The sequence below is a fragment of the Podospora pseudocomata genome, assembly GCF_035222375.1.
Source record: "Podospora pseudocomata strain CBS 415.72m chromosome 1 map unlocalized CBS415.72m_1.2, whole genome shotgun sequence".
Classification (NCBI taxonomy): domain Eukaryota; kingdom Fungi; phylum Ascomycota; class Sordariomycetes; order Sordariales; family Podosporaceae; genus Podospora; species Podospora pseudocomata.
In genome coordinates this window covers 765,476-784,117 of record NW_026946364.1, presented here as the reverse complement: position 1 = coordinate 784,117, position 18,642 = coordinate 765,476, and the positions used below count along the sequence as shown (strand labels likewise).

The 18,642-nt window shown below is 54.8% G+C and overlaps 8 protein-coding genes across 8 annotated transcripts; 3 read left to right on the top strand and 5 right to left on the bottom strand.

The window, feature by feature from the left end:
• Positions 1-827: 827 nt before the first annotated feature.
• On the bottom strand, positions 828-1,845 carry RRP46 (exosome non-catalytic core subunit rrp46; the record flags this gene model as incomplete). Its single annotated transcript, XM_062884607.1, has 3 exons — positions 1,526-1,845; positions 1,303-1,460; positions 828-1,241 (listed from the first exon to the last, which is right to left on the bottom strand). Exons 1-3 carry the CDS (start codon positions 1,722-1,724, stop codon positions 828-830), a joined length of 771 nt encoding a protein of 256 aa, XP_062747456.1. The 5' UTR covers positions 1,725-1,845.
• Positions 1,846-2,092: 247 nt separating this feature from the next.
• RRD2 (Serine/threonine-protein phosphatase 2A activator 2) lies at positions 2,093-3,472 on the top strand (the record flags this gene model as incomplete). Its single annotated transcript, XM_062884606.1, has 1 exon — positions 2,093-3,472. One exon carries the CDS (start codon positions 2,093-2,095, stop codon positions 3,470-3,472), a length of 1,380 nt encoding a protein of 459 aa, XP_062747455.1.
• A 41-nt stretch (positions 3,473-3,513) lies between these two features.
• Positions 3,514-10,273, bottom strand: UBR1 (E3 ubiquitin-protein ligase ubr1; the record flags this gene model as incomplete). Its single annotated transcript, XM_062884605.1, has 2 exons — positions 3,514-4,037; positions 4,104-10,273. The coding sequence occupies 2 exons, from the start codon at positions 10,271-10,273 to the stop codon at positions 3,770-3,772; spliced, it is 6,438 nt and encodes a 2,145-aa protein (XP_062747454.1). The 3' UTR covers positions 3,514-3,769.
• An 840-nt stretch (positions 10,274-11,113) lies between these two features.
• On the bottom strand, positions 11,114-11,568 carry QCR9 (Cytochrome b-c1 complex subunit 9, mitochondrial; the record flags this gene model as incomplete). The annotated part of the gene is made up of 4 exons (XM_062884604.1): positions 11,114-11,167; positions 11,229-11,277; positions 11,344-11,409; positions 11,516-11,568. The coding sequence occupies 4 exons, from the start codon at positions 11,566-11,568 to the stop codon at positions 11,114-11,116; spliced, it is 222 nt and encodes a 73-aa protein (XP_062747453.1).
• A 501-nt stretch (positions 11,569-12,069) lies between these two features.
• Positions 12,070-12,693, top strand: QC762_102180 (uncharacterized protein; the record flags this gene model as incomplete). The annotated part of the gene is given in 2 exon segments (XM_062884603.1): positions 12,070-12,420; positions 12,433-12,693. The coding sequence occupies 2 exon segments, from the start codon at positions 12,070-12,072 to the stop codon at positions 12,691-12,693; spliced, it is 612 nt and encodes a 203-aa protein (XP_062747452.1).
• A 466-nt stretch (positions 12,694-13,159) lies between these two features.
• On the bottom strand, positions 13,160-14,689 carry BCS1 (Complex III assembly protein translocase and chaperone; the record flags this gene model as incomplete). The annotated part of the gene is made up of 1 exon (XM_062884602.1): positions 13,160-14,689. One exon carries the CDS (start codon positions 14,687-14,689, stop codon positions 13,160-13,162), a length of 1,530 nt encoding a protein of 509 aa, XP_062747451.1.
• Positions 14,690-15,090: 401 nt separating this feature from the next.
• On the bottom strand, positions 15,091-15,747 carry QC762_102160 (uncharacterized protein; the record flags this gene model as incomplete). Its single annotated transcript, XM_062884601.1, has 1 exon — positions 15,091-15,747. One exon carries the CDS (start codon positions 15,745-15,747, stop codon positions 15,091-15,093), a length of 657 nt encoding a protein of 218 aa, XP_062747450.1.
• Positions 15,748-16,051: 304 nt separating this feature from the next.
• On the top strand, positions 16,052-18,588 carry TIM44 (protein translocase subunit). The gene is made up of 2 exons (XM_062884600.1): positions 16,052-17,173; positions 17,230-18,588. The coding sequence occupies exons 1-2, from the start codon at positions 16,140-16,142 to the stop codon at positions 17,903-17,905; spliced, it is 1,710 nt and encodes a 569-aa protein (XP_062747449.1). The 5' UTR covers positions 16,052-16,139; the 3' UTR covers positions 17,906-18,588.
• The last annotated feature ends 54 nt before the right edge of the window (positions 18,589-18,642 follow it).

The following is an 18,642-nucleotide window of genomic DNA, read 5'->3' as shown; positions in this document are numbered from 1 at the left end:
GGGCCGCCAGCCGTCTTCTTGTTGGATACCTACGGCCGGGGAGCGCCGTGAGCGTCCGGACGGAGCATGAATCGCGAACGACAAGAGACACAAGGCGTTTAGCTCGGTCTCAATGTCATCCAGTGGTCCACCTGCAAAGTCACTCTACAGGCGTCCAGCGCGCTGCGACTGTGAGAAAGCCCCCAAATAAAGAGCCTGAGGAGCCAGCATACGCCCGGTTCTGACGTTCCATTCTCAAGACCCTCCCGAGCCTCCCAAGCAGAAGCCGCCGTCAGGTGGTGGTGAGAATGGCGGTGTCAGGGTTCTGGGTAGGGGTGCTGAAACAAGGCCCCGGCCCGCTAACAGGCAATCCCAAACATGGCCGTGCGGGTGGACCCACCGATATGTTTGAGACGTCAACTCAGGCTTCCATCACAAAAAGAATAAGGGGAGAGATATCGAAAGATGGTCAAAACACCAGCAAGGGGGTAGATTGTTTTTTGGTGATGTTTTACAACTCCAGATGCCGTGGCTAACTGCCGACTTTTGAATTGTAGTCGCCTAGCCGCGCAACACTTCAGGCTGTCTCTTGTGAGCCATGCATTCCTTCCATGCATTCCTTCCATACCTCCTATGCCATCTCTCCGCGTCCAACTTCATGATCCCGCACACAGAACCCGTCGTTACGTCGTGAAGCTGCTGACCTGTGCTGATATTCGCATGTTGAGTGATCGCGCGGCTCGGTTGAGGAGCTCATCATCTACCATCCCACAAGTATTCTCTCTATATGCAGCGCTGAATCTTGAACCGCGGGCCGCGTTGCTTCTTTGGATGTCCTGAACGCCGCCTCACTTCCAATGGAGATCAGATGCCACCTTGTTCTCCATGGTAGACCGCAAGAAGTGGCGCAGATCCGGGCCGTTGGTGTGTTCGTCGTCGAGCACCATTTCCATCCCTTCCTTGGTCGGTACTGGGCGACAACATACGTCCTTGGCCGTTTCGTAGACATCATCCCATTCCTTGACAGTAAAGTCTCCTTCACTCTCAGCAAGCAACAGCTCATCGTGAGACGTAAAAGCCAGCACATGGACGGACTGGGCAATCTCGACATCTCGTGGTGATGGATCAACCACACTTCTCTTGGTACCATCCTGGGGAACAATAGCAACAGCCGTCGCCGTCGCCGTTGCCCTGATGGGTACACCTGCTGACAAGAGCGCGAGAACAGCTGTTTGAAACAGGGCTGGCATGATGGAAAAGTTCTGCCACAGAGGTCAGTATGTCGAGAGAACCGGCACGTGAGCAACACGAAGTCGTTCTTACCAGGCTGGCCTGAACAAGCTTGGTGTTCACATAGTCGTTTTCTGGCGAGTCCTCGACTTGGAGGACAATCTGGATGAGAGAGCGAGGGAAGTTCTTGACGAGAATGATCTGTGAGAATGAGGATTGGAGGATGGACTCGAGGTGACGTTCTCTTGTGCCTATATAAGAAAGTTCATGGTGAGAAAATGATGGAGGGGTAGTAGGAGTGCGGAGGGGTCCTCACCTCCGACCCCTGCGGCCGGTCGTACGATAACGTCAACGTGTGCCTCATAGGGATGCTCATCTCTTCGCTGAGCTTCGATGGGTCCATTAACTGAGGCCGTGACTGTGTATCCGGCATATGAATATTTTGCAGACCCGTCGGCTCTTGGGAGCACGCCGAGAGCGGCTGCCGGGGCTGTCGATGTTGTTGATACTGTCATTTTATGTCTGGTCAAGAACTAGACAAGGTTACGATGATAGCAGGCGGTGATCTTGTTTCCTTCGTCTGTTTGTAGTGAAAGTTTTCCAAGGCTGCCAATGAGAAACGGTCGTTGATTGGATTTGCAGCGCAGTGATTTCGTGGGTTGAGCGGCACCTCCCCAGTAAAAACTGCCCCGCATTTTAGTGCTTGCAGGGGTCAAAGATTGGGCTTGCAACCTCAACGGCTGCACATCAGTCGATTGAGCCTTGCCTCGTTCAACTACGAAACTCACTTTCATCAGATATCACTGAAAGGATTTTGGCACTCATAATTCTGGCACCACATTTATCAACTAGGGAGCAGTGTCAAACAGAAACAGCAAAGGTCATGTCATCTTCAACCCCACCAGCTGGAGCAGCCGTTGGAACCGGACCCCAGCCGGAGTCGACGTCAACCTCCGGGAAGCCAAGCCCGGGCCCGAATCCGGCGCCTAGCATCCCTAACCTCCTGGCCCGTAAACCAAAACTGGACGAGGCTCGCCGGCGCCGGCAACCCGAATCCGGCAGTCTCCAACCCGTGCCGGAAACCCCGCCTCTACCTCCTCTACCAGACTTGTCAACTGTCAAATTCCAGACACCCACTCGCCGCATCCTCACTCCCCAAGATCACAAGCTGTTTCTTGCCTCCCCAACTTACACGTTGGTGGTCTCCTTCATCTTCCACCTCTCCGAATCCGTGACCGACAAACCCATTTCATCTGTCTCTGCTTCCACCGTCACACCCACCGTCCAAGCCCTCCTGGACATCCTCACCGAGATCGAAGAGCTCTGCCGTTCCACCCCCCCAGACGACACCACCGGCTCCCGCTTCGGCAACAAAACCTTCCGCACCTTTCTCGATAAAGTCAAATCCCGCACCCCTCACTTCCTCTCCCTCCTCAACCTCCCACCCCAACACGCCAACGATGCCAGCCTCGAGCTCTCCACCTACCTCCACCACTCCTTCGGCAACGCAACAAGGATAGACTACGGCTCCGGCCACGAGCTCAACTTCTTCCTCTTCCTCCTCTGCCTCCGCCTCCTCTCCCTCCTCCCAGAACCCACATTTCCCTCCCTGGTCCTCCTCGTCTTCCCAAAGTACCTCGAGCTCATGCGCCTCGTCCAGCTAACCTACTACCTCGAACCCGCCGGCTCCCACGGCGTCTGGGGCCTAGACGACTACCAATTCCTCCCCTTCCTCTTTGGCGCCTCCCAGCTCCTCCACCACGACTTCCTCACCCCCAAATCCATCCACCAGACTTTGTCCCTCGAACAATTCGGCCCGGAATACCTCTACCACAACCAAGTAGCCTTTGTCAACTCGACCAAGACGGTCCAAGGGTTGAGGTGGCACTCCCCCATGCTGGATGACATTTCTGCCGCGAAATCCTGGACAAAGATTGAGGGCGGGATGAGAAAGATGTTTGTGAATGAGGTGCTGGGAAAGTTACCGGTGATGCAGCACTTTTTGTTTGGGGGGTTGATCCCGGCGACGGAGGAGATGGGGAAGCTGGCTGAGGAGCAGCCTGAGTTGACAGAGGAGGAGATTGAGAATGGGAAGCTGGTGATTTTTGATGATACAGAGGGCAAGAGGCATGTGCATCAGCAGGCGGTCGGGTGGGGGGATTGCTGCGGAATCAAGGTGCCGAGCTCGCTGGCGGCGGCGGAGGAGATGAGGAAACGGGGGGTGATGGGTGGGGGGCAGTTGAGGAGGATACCTTTTGATTAGGTTTAGAAGGACGAGGTGGGAAATATGTATTTTAACGTCTCAGGGCTTCTAGGACCGGTTATGAGAGTCGGTCGGAATAGACAAAAGTATATGCTTAAGCATCTTGACATTATACTGATACAAAAATAAAAACCGTTCATTTCTCAACTCTTGGTGTTTCTGCCATAAAACAAGTTCACCCGCCCATAAGTAGTACCCCTATGCCCCCAAAAGTCCAAAGTGTACGCTACAAAAACTGACCTCCCCTTTCCTTTTGCCCCCCCCGCTCACGTGCCCCCATCATCTGTTTTACGCCCGCTAAATCGTCTCCCACCCCCCATTATTGATATCCGCCTCCAGCTTCCTCGCGATATAACTCGGCACCCCGTGCCCCAACCACAACCCCCTCAGCATGCTATCATACCTCTTCTGATGCAAAAACAGCTGCCGCCCAAACCTCAGCCCAAAGTCCACCTCGCCATACCGGTCGATATACGGTGCGTGGCTGAAGCTGCCCGACTTCCTGGACAGGTACAAGACGCAGCACTTGCGGATATTGATAAACAGCCCGATATTCTTTTGGCACCTAATTTCCCCCTTTGGTCAGCATCACTCACTCATTGTATAATGTTTGGAAGAGAGAAAAACAAACCTCCACATATGCTGCTGTGCCCCCCCAACCTTACTGTTCTTCCTCCCCTCCTTGACATCCTTCGCACAGCACACCGCCTGCCCGCAAAAAATCTCCCCGCAAAACAGACAAATCGTCGGGTCCGTAATGTCCTTCCCCTTTGTCGGACATTTCCTGCGCGTGCACTCCTCGATCAAAAGGTCATAATTCTTTGGCAAGCCCACCAGCTCAAAAATGCCAGGGTGGCTCACCAGCGCCGCCGCTGACAGCCCTTCCTCGTCCTCCGAGTTGGGCGCAACAACACTGTGCTTGATCCACCCCTCAACCAAGTACTTCGTCGCCGGAATCGGCCACCCGCTTGCCGGCCCGTCTTCAGCACTAAAAGCGCTGAGCATCTCGTCAAAGCTAGGCAGGCGGAGCATTTCAGTCAGTCTTTCCAGCTCCGACAGTTCCGGCTGGGGCGAAACCCTCGAGTTGAAATCAACTCCAAACTTGACGTGCAGCAGCAGGACGCACTTTCTCAAAAAGGTCAAGGCGTACTTCTTGACAAACGTGTACATGCCCTCCAGGGTGTCCAGACCCTCCTGGGAGAACCCCCCGTTGGTGAAGTCTTCCCTGGACAAACCCCCTTGCGCCTCAGCCGCGACGTCAAAGTGGAAGATGAGGTCGCAAAATTCGACAAACCTCGCCAGGGAGGGGGACATGGTCTGCTTGCTGCGCGTGATGTGCTGGAACCACTGGTAAAAGGGCATGTTGCGCGCCATTTGGTACGTCACCTTGACAATCTCGGCCAGGTAGCACAAGCGGACGAGGTGGGCTATTTCAAAGTGCTGCGCGTGGGCTACGCCAAAGACGCTTTCACAAAGAAAGACAAAGAGGTCTTGTCTGAGGAGCGCGGGATAATCCGCCAAGGGGGTGCGTGTGTGCTCGGTTTCTTGGTCGGTGTACTGTCTGATGAAGAGTTGGCAGTGCTGGCGTTCACTGTCGGCACGGTACTCAGTGTCGATGCGGTTTTCTCCATTCTCCTTCAAGCCACCGACGGCGATAAACGAGGTGACCGTCTCGCTGAGGATACGCAGCTGAGTGAGGACCTGCTCCGGGATTCTTTCCAAAAATGTCTGACCGTACTCGGCCTCAACTCCACGCTGTTGAATTTCCACGGCAGAAATCGAGAACCCTACCGAGCGTGCGAGCACATCACTAGAAAAGAGCTCAGCACTGTCGGCCTCGGGAAGATTGTCCTGGTGGCGCGAGCGAAGACCGTTCTTCTTTAGGCTGTCTCTAAGCCGACGGTAGACGTTGACCAACTCTCGCATGCTGCTGTGGGCCTCAGGGGTAGCACCTCGACTACCACTGGTCTCTGGGGCAGAAACGATACTGAAAGTCTCGCTATAAGGGCTTGCCGTCGGCAACGACGAAGCACCCACATGAACCCAGGCATCGTCCAACAGCTGCGCCGATTTCTCTGCCAGGTTGGTGACCATGTACGTCTGTGTGTACGCTGCAAACGCGTCTTGGACACCATCAGGAGGCCGAGCAGCCCCGAGCGAATAGTACGCCGAGTGCAGTTGCTCGTTAAGGAAATCAGAAAAGGACTTCTCGGGCACCAACGGACCAGGATACGACTCTTCCTGTCCCTTCCAAATAATAGGAAGAAACGCATTGCCGAGAGCCTTGCACAAAGGACACACAAATTCCAACCTGTTGGTGTCTTCAGGTGGGTGCCGTGCAATCTGCTGACTATGTCGACGAATGATGGAATCATAGTAGGCCTCGAAACAGCCATAGTGCATAATGTGGCCACAACCAATAGCTACCGGACCAGGCCGGGACAGATTCGGTGGGAACCCCTTCCCAATGCACTGCCGCTCTGCCTCAAAGACCTCGCCGTGCTGATCCACCTTTTGAACCTTGTGTCTGTTCTCACCGGCAACACCAAACGGACGAATATCCTCCACTGACCGATCAAGATTGTCAGGCGTGTTGAAAGCCTCCCTCACAAAGTCAGGATCCTGGAGATCAGTCTGCCTCAGGATGTTACTCTGTGTGAAATACGCAAACGTGCCATACAACCGCCGGTCATCCGTCTCTTCCTGGCACAAGATGCAAGTTCCTGCTGGGTATTTCCAGAACTTGCGGTGCTCCTGAGCCGGCGGAAGATGCTCATCTTCCTCGAGCTCATCCACCTCTCCCCAGTCAATATCCTGCTGGTTCTCCATGAAGCTCTTCTGCTGAGCCTGAAATTGCGCCATGACTCGACGCTGTCGGTCCAGCGCCGCCTTCTTCTTGCGCTCCCGCTCCTCGTCAGCTGACGCGGCTGCAGGCGACGATGTGTTCATGCGGTCCAGCGACAGACCGAGACGGTCACAGGCAAATTCAAAGCCCCGTGGGCGCTTTTGGCGCATCCTCCGGAGCACCAACTCGATCTTCAGATGACATCCCTTGTACTCCTCCTTGGACGACATCATGTTCAGGAGAGACACAATTGTCTTTGACTGTGGTGCCTCGGGAACGAAATGGCGAGCTTGCTGATTTAGGGCAATGCTGATAAACGAAGGCTGCTCTGGCTCCTGCTCGTCATCCGTGACATTGTCCTCGGCGATGGCAATCAGGACGAGGTGCAGAAGAACCTGCAAGAAGGATTCCACTCGAGTGGCAGGAACTCCTGGTGTTAATTTCGAGTATGTGAGAGCATACAGCAGCGAGTAGTAGACAATCTGCGCAAACATCCCGGTGCTGGTGAATTTGCCCAGTCCGGCAAACACACCCGACGTGACAGGGCGAGGCTTGGGTTCGTAGACAACATCTTCAATGGGCTTGCCAGTCTTCTTGGCAATCCACTTGCGCCAGGCCATCTCCGCCTCCTCTCGTTGGTTCTTGTTGTAGTGGGCGATGTATGGATCAACCTCTTCGACATGCTGTGGTTTGAGTTCAAAGAGTCCAACGTCAGTCAGCCCCTCGGGAGATTTGAAGGTGGCCATCTCATCCAGTATCCGGTGGAAGTCTTCTTGCTCCTGGAACTTATCAGGAAGCTTTGCGCAAATATCCGAGAATGAGAGCGGCTTGAAGCACAGAACGTGAGTCAGATCCCGGCGCATGGAAGCGATTTGAGGGTTCTTCTCTTCATCATTGCGGACCAGAGACGTTTTGTCGCTGAGCAGAACGATGAGAAGATGGATCATGTCCTCCACGACATCCAGATGCTGACCATCGTCTTGACTCTTGGTCTTTTGTTCAAAGATGCCCTTGACCCACTTCTCCATGCCGAACCGATCGATGATAGACGCCAGCACGCGGCTGGGATCACAAACCACCAAGGCCGTCTGCAACAAGAAGATATCGCGGTGGTGGGACACATCTCTCTGACCAACACCGCGGTATGTTCCAGCTTGGTGACGCAAGCTCAACCCGTTCCTGACCCACATGCCCGCCTTCATCTGAGCAAGCCACGCGCACACCCGTAACGGGTAGTCAAAGGCAGCCATGAGGTAGTCCTCGGGAGTAAACTCTCGCTTTGGCCACACCTTCTTGCCCATGGAGCGAGGCTTCATAGTAAGCTCCTGCGTGGTGAAAGTCAAGAGTGCCCTGAGCTGTTCCACCGGCATAGCCTTGCCACATTCGATCAACCAAGACAGAGTGTAGTGAAGCGCATGGTGGAAACTTATCGGCTGCTCCTCAACAACAAACTTGACCACCTCGATCTCGTTGTGTGCCGGGTCAAACTCAAAGTCGCTGAGTGTCTTGAACCGAATTTCATCCTTGATCTCCGATCCGCTGAACCGGCTGCGTTCAGCTCCAATGGAGTTGACAATGACCGACTTGGCCGCGAGGCGAATAGCTTTCTCCACGTGGACAAACTCCTGCTCACTGACATTCCGGAAAGACTCGGCAAACTGCCGGCATAGCCTGTTGATTTCACGAGTGACCAGCGAAGCGCTGATCCAGCTGTCCGTCTCGTACTCGACGTGCTCACCCACCGCCCTGACGTTAGGACAGATGCCTTGGTGCAGTTTGACGAGGTCCAAGAACTGCATCATGTACCGCTCCTCTGTCCGAAGGCGCTCTTGGACGTTGGGGGAGCCAAAGAGATACTTGAGATCAAGGAAGAAATGATACATTCTGCGGTTGGTGACGGAACCAGTGTCGAAGGCCAAGACAGCGCTGGAGTCCACATCCCAGGGGTGCCCGACTTGCCGAGTCGTCAGGAAGGTGTATAAGATGGCCATCAAGTTTGTCAAGAAGTTGCCACGCTCCACGACCTCGGCCGTGATGGACGGGGTGGTCAGCATTTGTAAGGATATGTTGATGATGGAATGGTCCGGCTCGCGGTCGCCGATGAGATACAACTGCGCAAGCGTGGTGTAGAGTCCGGCGAACCGGAGACCCAGGATGCGCTTAAACTCGGGAATTGTGACCACAGTCGAGATGTACAAGGATCGCAGGTCATTCCGAACCTTCTTCCACATCCTGAGGTCGAACAGAATCATCCAGTCCAGCCGCACCCTCTCAAACAGGTCCTCGGCAACCGGGATTCCTTCTTCTTCCACATAGCCTGTGGGAGTGGCAAGCCAGTATGAACCGGGTGCTGGGGCTGACTCTCCGGTCTTGTTGTTGCCCGGTGTCTTGGGTATGTCGAGACGAGGCTTGAAAGACACCGTGGGAGCAATAAGCGGCTCTGCGGTATCAGAATCCGAAGGAGTGAGCTCCCTTTCCCGAGCAGTTCGTCTGGGAGCTGGAACTGGAGGAGGCGGTGGCGGTGGTGGCGGATAGCCAGCAACTGTAGCTTCATCATCTTCCAAAGCGTTGTCTTGACGCCAGTCTTGCATGGGAATATCGCCGCCCTCTGTCCTGGTATCGATCATCATGACATCGCCGTCGTCATCCCCGTTCTCTTCCATATCACTCCCAAGGGCGTGCTCAAATTCCTCCTCGTCGAGATCAATTCCGTCGTCATCATCATCGGAATCGTCTATGGGCTCTCCCACACGAGCGGCAGCTCGAGCTTGCACCATGATTCTTATTTGCTGGGCATAGAACTCGTCCTCCTCAAAGTATTGGCGTTCAGTCATCTCCTCGTCATCCATGCCGTCCTGTCCAACATTGGCGTGTGTAGCTCGACTTCCTCGGCGCCATGGTTTGAGCATCTCCTCACAAACAACTTGCCTAAGAATGTTGTGGTCGTTGCCGACGCTGCATCCCGAGATGTCTCTTAGCCAATCCACCATCGTGCTGACCATCTGTTCTCGGAACGTGTCTCGAGCTGAGCGAATTGTGACAGTAACCCTGATCCTTTCCAAAACCTCGGCAACTTCTATGAGTTTTTCGATACTTTGGTCGTACATCAACAGACTTCTACCGATGCCGTCCGTCTCGTAGGCCTTTGCGAGGCCGGTTGCCAGCGTCGTCCCGCATGCTCTCGCCACCTGGTCTTGAACGTCTGTAACCGTATGCTTTTCGTCGTTCCAAAGAAGTACACACCATTCTTCTGGCCTCGTTGTGTCCCCGCCGCAGTATGTTGAGGATAATCTAGAGTTTACCTCGTCTCTCTCGATCGACTCCACCGTCTTCGCTTGCCGGAGCTGCTCAGGGGAGCACGAGATGACATCGCACATGTAGTCAAAGACGCGGCCGATCGTCATTCGGATGCTGGCGAGGAGGTCCTCCGGCGCTCCAGTGTTTGCTTTCCCCTTCCCCTTATCCTCCCCCTCCCACACCGAGTGTATCGTGCAAAACACGGGCCTCTTCCACGCCTCTGCATCTCCACAGTCACAACACCCACTGTTTCCAGGCGAGATGTTGATCCTAACCATGTGCCCCGTATGGTCCGTCGCATCGAAGCATTTGCTGCAGAGGCAGCAGGTATCGTCAGCGCTGCATGTCCGGCATGCGTACGAGGCCTCGCCCTGTTTGAAAATGTGTCCGCAAGCCTTGCCGCGCGCAGCCTCGGTGTATTCTGCGCCTTCGATGGCGCCCTGGGCGTCTCGCATCTTGAGGGTCCCGTCAGGTCGGGTTGGGCCACCGGTGGGGAAGAAAAGCTCCATGTAGTCGTCCCGACCGCCAGCCATGGACCAGAAAAGGTCCTTGAGCAGATCTCGGGCGGCATCCTCAGAGTATCGACACCGGTGGCGGTAGGGCAAGTTTCGCAGCACCTGGCAGAGCTGCTGCTCTTGCGTCGACATCATGTCGGCCATGATCGGTGAGCCGCCTTTTGCGTTTGTGACGTCAACTCTTATTTCAGGTCGGATACGGTGGTGGGCATCGAGTAAAAGAGGTGGATTGATTATATAGACGTGTACTGGTGTGTTTTGCGCCGTTGCTGAATCTCGAAATGGGGCCAACAACTAACGGTGGTTTGTTGTCTTATCGGTGGTGGTTGATAGAGGGCTGCTCCCAATAAGTGAATGGAGGGGAAATCGTGGGGTTCCAAACGTGGTAGATCAAAGTCGGTCAGGGGTGGCGTGCTGGGGCGTCGCCAATTTCCAAGGTCCAGGCGGTTCAGCTGTCTCGGCGCTTGGGTGCAGTGTTTGCATGCACTACTATCACAAAGGAATTTGGTTGTTGGTGTAAGCGGCTTAGTTGGGCTGTCCTCTTGGATTCTTAAAAGAGTGTTCTAGTGATGCTCCAAGGTTTCAAAACTTTAAAAGCTTGAGCATTACCAAAAGTGGATTATTGTATCACCCACTGGGTATCACAGTGAGATCCGTTCCACCGAAGCATGATTAGGTACTTAAAGATATGTTTGGACGGAGCATTATCTCATACATGGCACAACTATTAAGTCATACCTAATCCCTGAAGCACCCGAGTTCATCCCACTACCTCCCCTAATCACCGTGACCTGCCAGAGCCAGCTTTCAGAGATGATGCACCATTGCAATCGCCAAGCAATGTTCTATTCCAGGTTCCTCTACAGCCGTCTCCGGTCTAGAAATATACAAGGTCGGGGCCCCTCCTCATTTTCCTGCCTCGACTAACCGCTCCTCGTTTGAGTCCATGCGGTGGTGTATGTGGTTTCCTTCGTCTGCCATCCTTTACTCGTCGTCCTCAGACTCGGCGTACTTGTGGCGGATGTCCTTCCATTGGCGCTGTTCCTCTCAGTCAGCATTTCCCTTCCCTCATTCTGAATAGTGTGGCATGTCGACGTACCCCCCGGTTGTGGTGGTCCCAGACCTTGTTCATGACAGTGTCGTAGCCCCTGTTGACATGTTCAGCATGGTTGTTCTTTGCGCGGGTAGGCGTTCTTGTCTAATTTGCGGCATACATGTTGAATGCAAAGGCACCGGCAAAGACGGCACCAAGCATGGTGGCGTTGTTGCGGAAGATGGCGCTATAGCTGGGTTAGTATCGGTAGTCGTCTGCTCCGGCGTGTCTCTCTCTCCCGGACGGGTAGGGCAGGACTTGCTTGTAAATGGCAGACTGGGAGCATCGCGCACATGGTCAGCACTGAGTTGTTCATTTCTCTTGGTACGGGGGCAGCTCTCACCATTTTGTCGGTTCTCGAGGTGACTACCTGGGTCAATTGAAAGACTCGGGTTCCGGGGTTGACGTCGGGAAGGTGGATGCGAGATCGCGAAGCTGGTCAAGGCCGGGTGTTTCGATGCGATTGAGCAAGCAAAACTGACTGACCACTGAATGGAAGCCGGAAACACCGCACGGAACTATCCGGCTGCCTTCTGATTGGCCAAAGCTGTCTTCCCAGGCTTGACAGGGCAGAAAGCTTGGCGGGGACTGAACCCCGCCAAACATTTATTGCTGGAGCAGAGAGCGGCAGAGAGCAACATGGCGTCTTTCATCCACATCTGACAACTCGACCGTTTCTCGCAACTCATGCAACGGTACTGCCACGCCGGTGTGCAGCAGGTGACGGGCCTCGTCAACCTTTTTCCCCCCGAGACTTATTTTGAGTGAACTGGATCCGGCCGTTTCTGTTTCTTCCATCACATTGTCGCCCATCAGCTTCACCAGATCAAACCCCACCTCCACAACCATGCCATCCCAACCCACCAAATCCGGTATCGTGACCGACGAGGCCAGCGGCGAGCGCCACATCCCCGAGTCTGTCCGTGCCGATGGTAGCACAAGAAAAGCAATCAAGATCCGCCCCGGCTACCGCCCTCCCGAGGATATCGAAGTCTACAAGAACCCCGCCGCCGAGAGCTTTCGCACGCGCGGCAAGGGCCCCCCTCCCGGCTCGGAAGGCCTGAAGGACGAACCAAAGCCTGCTGCGTCCGCCTCTGCGAATAAGAACGCTAAGCGACGTGAGGCGGCCCGCAACAAGGCTCAAGCTGCGGAGGCTGCCGGTGCTTCGGCGAAGGCCCCCGAGAAGGCCCCCGAGAAGGCCCTCGAGAAGGCCCCCGAGCCTGTAGTGGAAGAGCTCGACTCCGAGGTGGAGAAGGCGAAGAAGGTTCGCAACCTCAAGAAGAAGCTCAGGCAGGTGAAGAGTCTTCAAGAGAAGCAGGAGGAAGGTGCTGCTCTCTTGCCTGAGCAATTGGCGAAGGTCCTCAAAATTAACGAGCTTATTCGCGAGCTTGATGCTTTGGGTTTTGACTCTGAAGGAGAGCCCAAGAACAAGGAGGCCGATCCCACCAAGGACAAGACCGCCGACGACTGAGACCCCTACCACTGGGAATACGGTTATCAGAAACTCATATCCGGCTCAGTGTTAGATTACGACTAGCTTTTGCAGGCCCGGCCGACATTTCACATCAGCAAACTCGGCCAGTTGGCAACGAATCACTTGGAACCAGGACGTGGAGCCCAGTTCGGCCAGTTGGAAGACCTGAGATGCAAACGATCACAGTTGTATGTGGTCCTGTGCCATATTTATTATTCTGGCACATATCTACGCCTCGAGCGACTTGACAACAAGTCAGTTGGGAGGACATATAGAGGAGTGGCATGAGCTTTTAGGGGCTACTCAACCTTACGATGAAGTTCCCATAATTAAAGGAGCAGGCCAAGCCGAAGTAAAGATATGGAGGGGCTAGCATCAAGCAATGTTGGATAAAAGCTGGGGTATCAACGGTCTATACAGTTTTACATAATGTACATTGATATACAAAAACCTTGCCTGCTTCTCAGGCAGGAGATTTAATCGACCCCTCCACAGTAGGAGGCTCAGGCTCATATGTCCTCGGGATCAAGTGCTCAGCCATCTTGATCGCCCCTTCCATGTCCCCCTTGTGGAACTGGAACAATCCCTGAATGGCCGCCGTAGACGTGTGTCTTTTAGGAACAGCAGGATCTTTCTGGTCGCCACCAAACAGCCCCAACCCATCCAATCTCTCCAAGAACCTTTCCCTGCCCTTGTGGTCAGCGTCAACATCCCCATAGTACCTGTCCCACATTTGACCGGCCTGATACCGCGACGCCTCCCCAATCCTCACCATCATGTCCACTCTCCCCGGTCTGATCAGCGCCGGATCAAGCTTGTCAATGTGGTTCGTCGTTAAAAACGCTATCCTATCCTCGCCCGCCGCCAAGCCGTCCAGAGCGTTCAACAACCCAGAAGCAGTAACACTCCTCCCAGAATACCCATCCGGATCCCTCTGCCGCCTATTCACCAACGCAGCATCCACATCCTCCAACAACAAGATACTCTTCTCGGGCAACTGCGTCAACAGCTGCGCCAGCAAATCATCCGTCATGCCCATCTCGGACAAATTAATCATGGCAACCGAGTAATCCAGCTCTCCCGCCAGCGCCTGGATAAAACTCGTCTTTCCCGTCCCCGGCGGGCCATAAAGCAGATATCCGCGCCGATAGGGGACACCCCGCTCCGTGTACCACTCCTGAGCAGCCATAAACTCCTTCACATCCGCCACCAAGCTTTCCTTCACCCCCTCGTCGAGAATGACGCTCCCGAGAGGGCGTTTGAGTCTTGGCTTCCCAAGCACGGTCCACTGCATGTTGCGGGCCGTGTAGACAACTGTCTTGCCCTGCTGGAAAGACTGCGCCAGCTCGTGAGCCTGGGTGAAGACCTCGGCCAGGACATGGCGGTGCATCCAGAGGAGGGTAAGCGTCAACGTCTCGTGGGGCTCGCCCGTCGCGGTGGTGGCGGTGGAGGCTTTCTCGCGGTTGACGGCGATGTACACCCCTGGCTTGTGGCGGACGATGTGGTGCCCGAACCCTGGCTGGACGCGGAAATCGGCGTGGGTGCGGCCGTTGCCTTCTTCGCCGGCGACTTTGGAGAGGGATTTGGTTGTTGTTGTTACAGACAGTGACCGGAGCCGGGTGAGGCGCTGGGCGATGAAGCCCGAGTTGTCTCTTGGTTGGGCCAGCCAGGCCAGGACCCAGGAGTAGGAGGGGTCGCGCTTGGAGATCTCGATGTTGACGAGGAGCTGGCGGCGCAGGAGGGCGGTGCCTTGGATCAGGGCGCGGCGGCCAAAGGCGGCGGCTGCGCCTAGGGAGGCGAGGCCGAGACCGCCGGCGAAGACGGGGTTGGTGAAGAGCTGGTCGAGGGGGAGGAAGGAGGGGGCCGCCGCGGTGGAGGGGCTCGTTGATGGCGGGGCTGAGGGGCTATATGGTGGTGGTGATTGTGCTGACTGCGGTGATGGCGGGAACGGCAGGCCCGCCGCGGGCGGCATTTGGGAATTGGGCGCCGGCATGGTGGACGGCTACATTGCGCGGTGATGTCGGGGATGGATCTGGTGGGTTGCAAGGCCACTTGCGGGACGGAAGGCTGAAAGTTGAATTGACAGGCCGGGAGAACTTGAAATTTTAAGTGGGTCCACGCCGTTGCAAGCCGGCGCTTCGGTATCCATTCCGCCGGACCCAAGACCTCAGAACGACATTCGTTGCTTCAACATAGGATGAACACAAGACTACTAGAGGGATATATCCCTTAGGGCCTGTTCCCATGGTCAAAGATTGGGTAAACACTTTTGAACAAAGGAGAAAAGCCTCCCAGGAGTCCCCGGAAAGAACATGATAATATACAACATATACACAGGATATGGATCTGCCCCAGGTTTCGACATCCCCAACCCCCAAAATTTCTATTAACCCTTTAACCCAATCTCCTTGGTTTTTTGCTTCTGGTACCACCGAACTTGATTCTTGTCGAATCCGACACCTTGACAATCTTATCCCTCAACCCCTTGCCTTCGTTGCCCATCAGGACCTTGACGACCGCCTCTCTCCCGGACCCGAAACCGCGCAGGATAACCTCCAACTTGTGAATCTTCTTCGTCAAACCCTTCTGGTTCATCTTGTCGATCACATATGCTCCCAGCTGGTACGCCGAATCGTTGTGCTTGCGTCCGGCATGCTTGAAACCGAGGTTGCCGCAAGATAGCGAGATGAGGGCGTCCCGGTTGGGCTTTGTGAGAGTGACGTGTGTGTTGTGCTTGTGCGAGTAAATGTGGAAGTGATATGGCTCCAGCTCGGTATCCTCCTCCAAAGGATCCAGATTGAAATCCTGTGTCAAGTCTCCGCTGCTGCTGTTGGCTTTGGAGGGATCGGCAACGTTCTCCATGAAGTTCCTCGTAAGGGTCATCATGGCGTCCGACTGTGATGCTGGGGAAGAAGGGTTATCAGCCCGTACAATGGGCGACTGGGAGAAGAGGCGAGCACATTGCGGCGCGCTGGGAGCTGGGTGTCGAGGTTTGGTCAAGGTCCGAAGCATGCCCTGTGCCATGAGGCGGGGCGTCGAGAACCGACTCATCTTTGTTACCAGTTGCCGTCTGCTGGGTTTCAAAGAGGATCGGAACGGCTTGTTCGGTTTCGACTCGACTCGGGGCACTAGCGGATTGGTCGTGGGCGGTCTTCGGAGACACGGGGCGCAATTGGAGGTCGCTCACTAGGTGATCACTGCTGAGCGCAATGACCGCCTTGGGAGCTCGAATTAATTTTTGGGACCCCTCGGTGGCGGCCGACTGGAGCGCCGAGCCGGGAATTTGCCGGGGTCTTGGCAAAGATTTTGGCGGGCGGCCAAAGAATTCGAGATTTCGGGACCCCAGATATTGAAGCATCTTCTTGTTGCCGCATCCCATCCACTTTGCATGGGCCGAAATCCCACTACACTTGCGCGCTTTCTTTCATGTTACACTCTCGCTGATGTCGGCTGTCGGCTTCAATAATTCCACTTCTCTTCGCGCCTGTCTAGGGCCGTCCTCTTTCACAGCAGCAGCAACAGCCGCAGTAATCATGAACGCCTCCCGGCAGATCCAGAGGCTGTCGCCCGCCGCTCCATTGCGAGTATCGGGCCTCCGCAACATCACCAGCAATAATACTGTTGTGCCAGCACAGATTCGCCTTCTCTCCAGCCAGACCTCCCACATCCAGAACGGGCTTCGGCGGCCATCTACCCCTCCTTCGCTCCAGCAACAACCCCTCCTCCGATCGACCTTCCTCCCAAGTTCGCTCAGATTAGACACATCACCACCATCACACAGCCGCTCGTTCCACGCCTCTTCCAGATCACTTCAGTCCGAGAACGCCAAGGAACGTAAAGTACCAGTAGAAGAGAAGGAGAAGGAGCCAGAGTCCAAGGAGGAGGGCAAGGAGGAGACCAAGGAAGAGGCCAAGGAGAAGAAAGAAGAGGGTGAGGGCGAGGAGTCAGAGGGCAAGAAGGAGGAGAAGGGAAAGAAGGGCGATGCGCCACCTCCCCCACCACATGGCGATAAGACTCCATGGCAGGTGTTCCTGGACACGATGCAGAGCGAATTCAAGCAGTCGAAGGAGTGGAATGAGTCAACCAAGGCCCTGTCCGCTGGCGCCACCGAGTTTATCGAGAGCGAAAAGGTCCGCAAGGCCCGTGAGGCTTACGAGGCCACGACCGGTGCCGTCACCAACACTGCCGCGACCGTTGTCAAGACCACTGCTGGTGCCATCGGCAAGGGTGCTCAGTGGACCTGGGAGACCCGTGCCATGAAGGGTGTGAGAAAGGGTGCCAACATTACGGGTGAGGTGCTCGACAAGGCCACCAAGCCAATTCGTGAGACCGAGGCGTACAAGAATGTCAAGGATGTGATCGACGACGGAAGCAGTTCGAGATATGGTGGGTGGATCGAGAAGGAGGAGCGCAGGAAGCGGAAAGAGGCTCTAGAGAAGCTCAGGCCACAGACTGAGATCCATGAGGAGGACCCCAAGTAAGTTTTGTTGCTTGCAAAGTAGCAAGCATGCCCAGCTAACAATACTCCCTCAGCGCCGGAACCAACGTCACTCTCCACAAGGACGCCGCCTGGAAGGAAGCCTGGCGCGACTTCCGCGACTCCAACAAGATGATGCAGAGCGTCTTCGGCCTGAAATCAGTCTACCAAGAGTCCGAGAACCCCCTCATCTCCACCGCCCGCAGCATTACCGACCGCGTCGCCGGCTTCTTCGCCGAGAACGAGACGGCCATGGTCATCAAGAAGGTCCGCACCATGGACCCGGCCTTCCAGATGGAGACCTTCCTCCAGGAACTTCGAGAGTACATCCTCCCCGAAGTCCTCGACGCCTACGTCAAGGGTGACGTCGAGACGCTCAAGCTCTGGCTCTCGGAGGCGCAGTACTCTGTGTACGAGGCCCTGACGAAGCAGTACCTCCAAAACGGCCTCAAGTCTGACGGCCGCATCCTCGATATACGAGGTGTGGACGTCCTCAAGGCGCGCATGCTCGACCCTGGCGAGATCCCGGTTTTTGTTATTACTTGCCGGACGCAGGAGGTGCATGTGTACCGCAACGCCAAGACGGGCAAGCTCGCGGCAGGCATGGAGGACAAGGTCTCGCTCGTGACGTATGCCATTGGTATCACGAGGATACCTGAGGATGTCAACAACCCAGAGACTAGAGGGTGGAGGTTGATTGAGATGCAAAAGAGCGGGAGGGAGTGGATTTAAATTTGCGTCTTCTTTCTTTTGATTTGGTGTTGTTGGCCAAAAGAAAAAAACTAAAAAAAAAAAAAAACAAGAAACTGTATTATACGGGATAATGTTCAGCAAGGGACAGGAACCATTTCTCGGCAAATGTATAGAAGGGAAGGGGGGTAGGTTGTGCGGCGCCTTGAGCATTTTCGACACACACACCACACATGAAAACAAAAACGAACAACAACACCACTCTTAAAATTTGTTGGCGTGGGAAGGGATGGGGGGTGGGGGAAAGCGAGCATCTATGTGTTGTTTTTTCCATGATGCGGACATTACTTGTAGTTTTTTTATTGTACATTAGGGAGAAAGGAGGAAGCGAGAGTCTGGTGGGAGTGTTTGATGGTGTGTGAGCAAGTTGGCTGGGCCAGATGAGAGAGGGGGACAAGCAAAATGGTGGTAGGAGAAACTCACCCCGAATAACTGGGAAAAGAGGGAGGATCTCAGTATCTTTTGCCTTTCTGGATAAACATTCTCATCCATATGTACAATTGTTGTGTATGCATTAATGAAGGCTAAAAGAATGATCAAAAAAAGTAAAAAGAGATATTCAGCAACACACCACTTCTCTCTTGGATTACAATCATTGATCAGCTCACACATCTGTCTCACCCAACACAAAATCAAGACAATGATAACCCATCTCATTAAACCAAAGACACATATAACTAAATCCATAATCCTCCCCCGCCTTATCCCACGATCTCATT